This window comes from Dendrobium catenatum, unplaced genomic scaffold, assembly GCF_001605985.2.
Source record: "Dendrobium catenatum unplaced genomic scaffold, ASM160598v2 original_scaffold_269073, whole genome shotgun sequence".
Lineage (NCBI taxonomy): Eukaryota > Viridiplantae > Streptophyta > Magnoliopsida > Asparagales > Orchidaceae > Dendrobium > Dendrobium catenatum.
The window spans coordinates 674-11740 of record NW_021587471.1 but is presented as its reverse complement, the minus strand read 5'-3'; the positions used below and the strand labels follow the sequence as shown (position 1 = coordinate 11740).

The 11067-nt window shown below is 37.4% G+C and overlaps 1 protein-coding gene across 1 annotated transcript; it reads right to left on the bottom strand.

The window, feature by feature from the left end:
- Nucleotides 1-3684: 3684 nt before the first annotated feature.
- LOC110107350 lies at nt 3685-5073 on the bottom strand. The gene has a single exon (XM_020837594.1). It carries the CDS (start codon nt 5071-5073, stop codon nt 3685-3687), a length of 1389 nt encoding a protein of 462 aa, XP_020693253.1.
- Between the last annotated feature and the right edge of the window lie 5994 nt (nt 5074-11067).

The window sequence follows — 11067 nt, the reverse complement described above, 5'->3', positions numbered from 1 at the left end:
AAGGGAACCAATACAAATTTTTGGGAGTATCATCATTGTCCAGGAGGCTACAAACACCAATCTGGGACATTTGCATTGATAGGGTCATAGAGTGATTAAAGAAGCTGGCACGATGAACGTCTGCCAGCTTACAGCAATTCCATAAGGTCCAAAGAATTCCCCCATTTATGTATTTTTTCACATAAATTTCTCTTTATTATATGTAATAGAGAAGTGTCACAGTTGATGGCATTACCAAATCTCCTACCATTTCTCTCTCTCTAGATATGATAAATAGCACAACAAATAGTCACATAAAAGTAATTTTTAACCTTCGCATTCCCTTTGTATTGACCTTTTACCCATTCAAAAACCTGCATAATGGTAGGTCTGAAAAGAAAATGTTTCATTCCAGGAAATAAAGCAGTGAGAATGGTAAAAGTATAAGAGCACTCAAAGAACAGATGAGAGACAGTTTCATTGTGATAATGGCACAGGCTGCAAGTGCCAGGAACATTAATGTTTCTAGTGATAAGAGCATCAACTGTCTTTAAACCACCAACTAGAGCCATCCAGACAAAAACCGAATGCTTGAGTATGTTTCTTTTAGCCCACACCATTTTATGCCAAGAACAAGTTTGATAATCTGCATAGAATTCTTCTATAAAATTTTTGAATTTATAATTGGGCCTGTTTTTCCATAACAGACACGATCCCTCCTCCCCAATGGTATTAATACCAGCAACCAAGTTTCTCAGATAAGGAGGAATGGATTCAGGAAAAATCCATTGGGTACCAATTATCAGATCTTTCAAGAAAATGTCAGGACAATCATCCATAGAATACCCGCCTAAATGATCATTTACCGTCTCATTATTCAACCAGTGATCCCAGATCAGAGATATTGGAGCATTTTTGGTAATTTTGAAATTAAAACAATGTTTAACTTCAAAAGCAGTCTTGCATATGAGTTTCCATGTTTTGGTTACCAGGTTCACACTAAAAGGTCTCCAAGGGGATTTGTAATGGCAGAGAAGCCACTTGGAGAGAGGAGTTGAACAATTATACATCCTAAATCTAATAGAACAAATGTACGCAAATTGCATAGCAAGGATGGAAGGAATGCCAAGACCTCCTTTATTTTTGGGTCTACATATTCTATCCCAAGAAATCATGTGTAACGTTTTAGCATTCATAGTATCCCCAAAAAACAAAAATCTGGCACTGGATTTGTTGAGAAATTTGTTAACATATTTTGGCAAAATAGACCCTCTAATCCAGTACGCAATAGTATTTTGAATAGTGAATTTGATGTATTGCAGCCTACCCGCAAAAGACAAGAGATTGGCTTTCCATCTATTCATTTTCTTATTGACTTTGTCCAATAAAGGCAAGTAATCTTCTATTTTCAATCTATAATAAGATAAGGGTATGCCAAGGTAATTAATTTTATTGACAATATTGAAAGTAGTAAGAGCTTGACAAATATCTTGAATGTGACTTTGATTTCTTAGGAACATTATAGCACTTTTTTCATAGTTAACTTGAAGACCTGAAAAATTAGCAAAATCCCTTAAAGAGTTGGCCAAAATATTGCAATTCTCCAATGTAGCCTCCCCAAAAATTAATACATCATCTGCATATAACAGATGGGAGAGAGAGTAGTTGTCAATGGATATTCCTCTAAATCCTCTACTCTCTAATAGGTTTGAAAAAGCATCCATGACTATGCAAAATAAATAGGGACTGAGAGGGCATCCCTGACGAAGACCAGCAGTAGAAGAGAAAAAACCTTCTAGAGCCCCATTGAGCATTATGGAGAAATTCACATCAGTGATACACGACTTTATCCAGTTTATAAAAAGACTGGGAAAACCTTTTTGGGCTAGTCTATCAAGCAAAAATTTTCGGCTAACTGAGTCAAAAGCCTTTTTTATGTCCAGTTTTGCACAAAAGGTGTTGTAATTCCTTCTCTTACCAGCAAAAAATAGAATTTCATTAGCAAGAAGTATATTGTCAGTGGAGACTCTAGATTTTACAAAGCCCGCTTGATTGTCCTTAACAATCAAGTTCATCACTGGTTTCATTCTTTCGGCAAGCACCTTGGCAATTATTTTGTAGATAACATTACATAACGCTATAGGTCTGTATTCAGAAATAGAAGTAGCATTTTTGTGCTTTGGGATAATTGCCAGTGTTGTAGCCTTTACACCATTAGGCATATAACATTTTTGGAAAAAAGATTTAATGGCCCTACAGACAGATGGACTGATAATATGCCAAGCCGACTTATAAAAATAGAAATTGAAACCGTCAGGCCCCGGGGCTGAATTAGAAGAGCCCGAAAAAACTACAAATTTAATCTCCTCATCCTGGACTAGAGAAGAGAGCCTGGGTACATGAGTTTGAGGTAATAAAACCCCAACAGGAAAACCATTCAGGTTCTCATTAGGAGGAGGCAAGGGGTTATAGAGGCCTTGATAAAATTGAATAAGAGAATTAATCACCTCAGATCTAGAAGAAGCTGAATTATTAGTAAGGAGATTAGCCACAGAGTTGTTAGAACCTCTTCTTGTTCTAATTTTTGCATATAAGAACTTTAAGTCCTCCTCCCCATTTTTTATCCAGTTCACTTTAGCCCTCTGAGTTATCCAAGAGGCATACATTGAATTGAATTTTGCAAGCTCCATATTTAACTCCTTGAATGAGTGATTTAAAGCAGGATTGATAGGATCATTTTGAAGCTTATCCAACATATTAGCTTGTTCATTATTCAAGTTATCCAAATGTCTAGAAACGCATGTGGAAGAGGACCACTTCTCTTTTTTAATAGCACACTTTATCTGCTTCAAAGTTTTACTGAAATGAGATAACAGATTCCCTATGCAGGGGTAGAAAAAGCCTCAAGAAGAATGGCCCAATAGCTAGCTATCTAGGTTAGACCAGTAGTTTTTGAATAGGAAGCGATGATTAACATGAGTATTTGATCCAGAGAGTAAAATAATTGGGCAATGGTCCGAGCAGGAAGGGCTTTGAAATGAACAATAAGAATCAGTAAACATATTAACCAACCCTCATTCACTAAAACACGATCAAGTTTTATGTGGATAGGGTTATTAGTACGCTGATTGAACCATGTATATTTAAAGCCAACCGAGTGCAAATCCACAAGGCTATTATTGAAAATCATATTGTTAAAATCTAACAATGAAGATTGAGTATTAGGAGTACCTCCAGATTTTTCATTGGCATACCTACAACAATTATAGTCACCAATGAGAACCCAAGGGAAATCTGCAGCAGGAGCCAATTGTGCTATAGAATTCCACAACTGTTTTCGATCAGCATGGCTGTTAGCCGCATAAATTGCAGAAAGCTGAAAGAGTGGAAGATTAGCTACCCAGATTGTCCAAGAAATAACCTGAGACGAAATATAAGAAGGCTTAAACATTAGTTTTGAGGGATTCCACTTTATCCAGATCCGACCCGAGGCATTTAAATCAAAATTGTTGCAACTTGCTTCATTAGAATAGAGAGAATGAGCAACTTCGAAGAAATGATCACTTAAAGAAGTAGTGTTAATCCTATTTTCCAATATGCAAACCAAGTCTAGCTTGAATGATTGAATGAGTCTCTTGAGACAGTAAACTTTATCAGGGTGATTAAAACCCCTTATATTCCACGCCGCTATGGGTGGAAAAGACATTAAGAGTTTGGATGAGACTGGGGTTTTTTGTTCTGCTTCCCCCTTGCAGGTTTTTTTGTAGCAGCACTCGATTGAGTCTGCTTATTTTTCTCCAGCATAATGCTTTTTCCACTAATTGATGAGTCTAAGATTCCATCCACACCCCCTAAATCTTCCGAGTGATGAGAATTAACTTCCTCAATATTGAGGACTTCAAACTTATTTGGAGATATGATATCTTTTGTCTTGGCGGGGGATTTTGTGTTCAGGGAAGTAGACGAAGAAGAGAAAGCCTCATTGGGAAAATTCAGGTTAGGGATACCTGAGACAATAACATTCTCATTAATTGGCAAATCCGAAGAAGGCTTTTCTCCTCCCAAATTGTCTAAGATGATATGGGAGTTCTGGGAAGTTGGGGAGTGCGGCTGATAATGCAAAGGGTGGCCTATTGCATTAGAATTATTGACGTTATTTTGGCTATAGGATTGCGCAGCTTTACTGAGCAGGACTTGTTGCACCACATTAGTGGGCAGAGGTCTAGAGAGATTCTGACTCCTAGACTTGTTTCTGCTCCGAGCATTCCTACTTTGGCTTCTACCCCGATTAGCAGTTTTATTTTTCTCCATATCATCTGAATCAGTCTTAGGCTTTTCAATACAAGATGCAGAAAAATGCATTAAAGACTTACAGTATTCGCAGGGGAGCGGGTGCCATTCATACTGAACTTTTAAGCTTACCACGTCACCGTCTAAAGATACTTGAATCTCTTCCGGATATGTGGCTTTGTTGTCAACTAGCACACAGATTCGAGCGTACGTTAGCCTGGACTTTTGCTCAGTTAGCTTATCTGCCGCCACCGGAACACCAATTTTACTAGCTATTCGAGATATACCCTCTGAATTCCAACATGCAAGGGGTAGATCGTGTATCTTCACCCAGATCGGGACAGACGAAAATTCTTCCTTCTTCGGAATGAACTTGGGATGCCATTTTTGAAGCACAAAAGGCTTACCCAGCAGGAACCAGACTCCTCTCGACCATACCGTATCAAAATCTTCTTGACAAGTAAACCTAAGAAGGAAAAAGCCATCATTGAGAGAGAGCAACTTAAATGTACCTTTTAAACTCCAGGTCTTGTTCATGGCCCCCAGCAGAGCCTCATAAAATGGTCTACGCCCGATCGAGTACCCGACCAGGCAAAGATCCCATTCTTCACCTCCCTTGCACAACTTTTCACTCGAAAAAGGTATTATGTCTGGCTCAGATGGATGATGTGAGAACTCAAGAGATTTTGGGGAGTTATTGTTTGGAGCGAAGATCTTGCTCCAGTTCCTCGGGAGAGAAGACGGAAGACCTTCAGAAGCCGGGCCTAGAGGAGGGAAATCCGACTTACTAAAGGATGTATCCATGACGAAGGGGTCCTCCGGCCTTGCCGGAGGAGGAGAACGAGGAAAATCTTCAGGAGGCGGCGACGCAGAGGGGAAACCCTAGCAGAGCACCTTTCCTAAAATATCTCCAATATCTGAATACTAAAAACTCACATACTTTTCATCGTATACTTCAAATATCCCAAAATAAGCAGCCCTTAAATTATTGCTGAAAGATTGGAAAAGGAAGCCGACAAAAGGGCCTTCCTACCAAAAACTTTGACGTTTTCTTCACGCTGCAGCGCTTTTGATCATAGGACGCTTATCTTTTGCAATAAAAAATACCAAGCCATGTGCCATTGTGCCTTGCCATGTTCTTTGTGTAATTATATTTAGGATCATCTTAATAAATCGTGGAGATCAACTGTACATCTTGATGATGCCCATCGAGACCGTGACGTTCTTCCTTTCAAGCTCTCTCTTATCTCATCCACCTCCATTATATCCCGTTGGTATCATACAATATATTAGATTCTCATTTTACTTTCAACAGAAAAATTTATTATAATACTTGCGATATAGTAACCCAATTTTGTCTTATATATTCTATGATTCCATCTGTTGAAATATATAAAAAGATTTTGTTCTATCTAAGAATTAGAGAGATTGCTAGGGTCATATTTTTATATTATAATAATAATATCATAAGAAAATTATCTTGATCGGGTTCAAATCTTGAGAAAATTTGAATTGAAAACTTTCGAAATTAAATATGGGGTCATTCAGACTCTGATTTTAACAAACTTATAGTTGAATTGAACATCTCAGGGAGGCAAGCCCAACGACACTAAATTCGGTCCAATTCGAGCCTGAATGAACCCAAATCAGAGGACCAAAGCCTACTTGAAAGCTTCATAACATTAATTTGTTGATCAAATGCTATTTGAATGTGACGTGTTTGTAGTCAAATCAAGCGGTTCGATGAGACGAATCTATGTGCCCAAATTGTTGAATTCTAACATCATCAAGACAATCAAGTGCTCAGTAAACAACCCATGATTTAGGGATTTGATATTGCCCATCCATTGAAGCACTCCCAACGTTTCATTGATTTTCTCCATATTTATTAGTCCTGCTACTCCTTGAAAATTATAAATAGACCCCTCATTCTTCATTGAAAGGGGAAGCAAGCAAGAGAAAGAAGAGAAGAGAGGCAGAAAAATTTGGGAGATCTCCTGCCACCAGACTCCACCTTGACCCCCGCCCAACCATCGACAGACGCAGTACTTTCGCCCGACCACCATCCATCGTTGGACTTCCACCCGACCGCCGACCGACGCCAAATTTTTTCCTGACAGTCGTTAGACTTCTGCTTTATCATAGTCGAACTTCCGCTTTACCATAGTCGGACATCTGATTGACCGTCATCATTGTAAACTCACAAATATTTACACGAAGGTCAACCTACTTCTTGGACTACTGTAATTTGTCCGTTCTCAAATTTAGAGACGGGACAGTCTTGGTAACATATTCAAATAATAGTAGAATCGTTTCGACTGGATGCGACCCCTTGATTTTTTTCCCTATTTCATGATTTTCCATGTGCAAATCCAAGTGTTTTTTAAGTTCTCCATTTGTGTGTTGGATCTCCGTACAATACCAGAACGAAAAATTCTTACTTTATCGCCTCAAATATTCTAGCCTGCAACAACAAATAGCAGGATTTTTTTTTGTGGACTTTGTGTGAATGAAATTATAAATTCACACATATTATATACACAAAAATTGAATATTAAATCTCTTAATTTATAGCACAATTTTTCAATTAATAAACTAAGATGAGCTGTATGGAATAATAAAAATCTTTGAATTATGGCTATGTCAGCCAATATTACACCCCCACACTAAAAAACATTATTCTTAGCAGCGAGTTTTTTCTGTCAATGACATCCGTTAATGGACAGAAATCAATAGGATTATTATATTCAATTTCCTGGACTTTCAATGCCCTCATAAACTGTTAGAATTTGCAGCAATTATTTTGCCGACCAGCAACTTCTTGTAAGTCAAGAATTAGCTTAATTAATTCAATAAGGGTTGCTCAAATGCATACATCAACCCTGTTCTTCTCGAACTTCTAATATATATTCGTAGACATAATTATTATACCCTGATATATATAGGTTTCATTTGCGATAATTTTTTTATTGATTTGCTTTTCAAACCGTGATTATAATTTTTATCTGATCACTGATTTTTTTCATTGCTTTTAAAAAAAATTAAAACTTTAAAAAATTACTTTCTCTACATACAATTTTATAAGAAAATTGTCTCTAATGTAATCATAGTTCTGAATTATGATGAGATTGGCAACTAGTAATACTTATTCTTTTCTTTTCATCCCATGCATATTTGCTCGTCTAGGAAATTAAATAATCTTAGAAATTTATATATAGTAAATAAATCTCTAATATTATTTAATTCCGTTTGAATAAATAAAAGAACTTAGAATTTAACATTTATAACTTATGTATTATATTCCTCACATCTCAAAAAAAAAAAAAAAGATGATATAAATTAAAATTAAAATAAATTAAGTAGCTTTAGAAATTAGCTTTAACCAATCATTTTATTTCAACTAATAACAAGAATTTTAACTAATGATAAATACTTTGAGCAATTTTGAAAGTATATGATCTTAACTATTTGAAACAATTTCAGATGTTTTAGTAGCTATTGTGTATGGAATAATTATTAGGTGCGGAGTGCAGACGGGGCCGGGAGAGCACCATCTGCACAGACACAGGGTACCAAGCGGTACCTAGTGGTACCCAGTGCTGGATTTTATACTAGTGTGCAGACGGTTCTCCCCGTCTGCACTCTGCACCTAATAATCTCTCTTGTGTATGATAGCTTTAACCAATTGGTGAAATTTTTGAGTGATTATCAAACTACTATTAGGAAGGCTGCTTTAGAAGTGTAATTTCAATAATGCCATAGACGTCAACATTTTATTAATAAAGTCATTTCAATAATTTGAATTTAATTCAACATGTCGCTAGTCAATATCCAACTTCGCTCTCGTCAAAGTTGAATTCGCAAAAAACTTCGTGCCACCCAAAGCTGAGTCTTGTTAACTAGCTAATGAGGACCCATCAAGTAGCCTACTCAGCAAACAATAATTGACAAAAAACTCAACGACTTGTTCTAAGTATTCACAAACTTGGCTTGGGTTGTTAATATTTGACACGACCAAAAAATTCGACTCGAAAATTTCAGGTTATGGCCAACCAGGAAGTGATACGAGTCGGTTCGAGTTGACCTGAAAATCCGAGATTACCAACACGGTCCCTCCCGCTCAACTCCCCCCCGCAACTTTGCAAGCCCTAAGTGGCTAAGTCCCTAACCACGTGAGTCTAACCAAGACTGCCCACGTTGCTGCTCTGCCTGCTAGCACGGTCCAATCGACCTGCCTCGTGGCCGCAAGTATCTCCCAAAATGCTCGCCCCTGTCCGGACCTTCCCTCCTCCTCCCACGAGTTTCGGCCAGACGTTCGTTGCATCCCGCCTCCGCTCGCTAGGTGTGAGTCCAACATCTCCAACCAGATCAACCCGTGTTCGCCAGCAATTTTTGGCCGGTATTGGGTCATTCGTGTCGGGTTGGGTTGACCAGGTTTTTTTGGCGGGGCGGATCCATGTCTTAAAACGGGTCGGATTCGAATCTTGTCGAGCAGCAGCGGGTCACTTTAGGGTTTGACCCAAACTCGCTCCACAACCTGTTTTTGACACTCCTTCTTGGGTCTTGCCATAAAAATTTGTCAGGGCAAACACGACCCAAAAACCCGACCCAAAAATTTCGGGTTAGGGTCAACCCGAACCTGAAACGGGTCGGGTTTGGGTTCAGCATCTCGACCCATTTCAAAAATCGGGTCGGGTTCGGGTTAACCCTTTGACCCGAAAGTGACCCGATTTTGACCCGAAAACCCTATTTTGACCCGGCAACACGAGATTGACCTTATTTTGACCATTTTTTGACCCGAAAAGAGGAGATTGACCCGTTTTTGACCTGAAAATTAGCCATTTTCTTATTGGAAACGGGTCATTCGGGTCGTATCGGGTTGACCCGGACTCGAAGCGGGTCGGGTTTGGGTCAGGAAAACTGACCCGTTTTTAAAATGGGTCGTGTTCGGGTTGACCCGAATAGTGCCGGGTCAGTTTCAAGTTCGACCCGAACCTGACCCGTGACCCGAAATTGACACCCCTACACACACCCATGGACAACTGCCAGGCAAGTTCATCGTCTAGGCAATTAGCTATACTAAATCTTTCTATTTTGTTTTTAAATAATATCTATATGTAATGTAATGATGAACATAGATAGATATTTGTAACAAAATTTTATAAAATTATAGCCGTTCCTAAGCGTGTTTGTTGCTTTGGGTACAGATGTTCTTATTTTTATATCAATTTTAACGGACGTGAGAATTGGAGGGCTCCCACTACATCTTCCTTTTGTGATAGTGTACCTCCTTGAATTGAACAGGGCGTGGCGTGCAAGCACATGGAGGCACATGAAATGAACATGCTGTTCAGTATTCCCCTTGTAATTTTCCGTGGTTTCTTTGATGCTGCTTGCCTTTAACAAGCATGATTATTGCGAGTACTATTTATTAATAAGAAGGTAGATAGGTGTATTAGAATTTCCAACGAGAATGATAGATATATGAATGTGGCAACTATTATTTTTAATATTTTACGATCTAATAAAAAAGGGGAAAAATTAAAAATATTGGAAAATTGAATCAAAAAAATTCAAGCCAAAGGTATTCTTTAAAATAATTTATTATTATTATTATTATTATTATTATTATTTTCAAGACATATCTAGGAGCACTCAGTCTCACACCTGGCCTTATCAATATTGAATTTTAAATCTGCCAATTTTAAAGGGGTTATTGATATTTTATAACACTAAAAAAATTATCAGCCAAATTTATTAGCATAATTCACAAAATATGAAAACACAATTGCCCCCAAATAATTTTAACATTAATTTACACGAGTTTAGTTTTATAGGACGTCATAAAATAATAGGAGAAAATTTAAGTTAAGATATCCTAAAGCAAGTTTAATTAGGTTGATTTTTTACTTAATATTAGTAGATTGGTTGGTCATATAAAAATTCTATTTTGATGAAACATTAGCTGTAAATACTTTAAAAGTCTCATATAAGAGCACAAATATAATGGCCAACTAGTAGTTTCTGACTTAGTGCTAATATAGTCACTCATAAAGACATTTAAAAGCAACTCAATTAAAGCCAAGAAATTAATCTTTTGGTTTTTTCTTGAAAGAAAGTTATTAGATTCAAGTTTGTCCAACTGTGATACACGACCTTAATAGCATGCGAGCTTAATGAATATGGCCTAAAAACCTACGTGAAAATGAAAAGAGAATATATAAAAGTGTGGAAAATATTCTACTAGCTCAAGTGTTTATATAAAAAACACCAAAGATTCCAAAATATTCATTTTTACTCATTATTTATAGGGATAGGAAGATTAAAAGAAAAGCTACTTAAAAAGAGTAAAAAATATAATGCTTAATTACCTCTATTATAGACTTCCGTTAGACGCATGTCACAATCTGGCTTGCTTGATGGACAACTAGGAGTGAGTGACTTCATTGAGAAGGGTCAAGCTAAGAGGCTATAGCTCACGACCTGTTGATGGAGCCCTAAATTGTTGCAATGTTGGAGGTGAGTATGTTAAACTAGCGCAAGTAGTAGGCTCCATGGTCGACAAATTGTGAATGAACGAGCTTGAACTCCCTTAGAAAGACTCTTTCTTGTAGCTTGGATGACAAATTCGATTAACGACATTTCATCTTGGGTAGCAGTGTGCCAGTGTGTTACAACCTCTCGATAAGACTCATAGACTGAATATGTCCTATATATCATTTTGACTTGCGACAGACGAACCCCAACATATAGTTTTACTTTTTTTTTTTCAAAATCTTCATACAAAATTTTAAACTT

Coding starts and splice junctions, on each gene's coding strand:
- LOC110107350 (XM_020837594.1), bottom strand. CDS start 5,073: ATGGATACATCCTTTAGTAAGTCGGATTTCCCTCCTCTAGGCCCGGCT.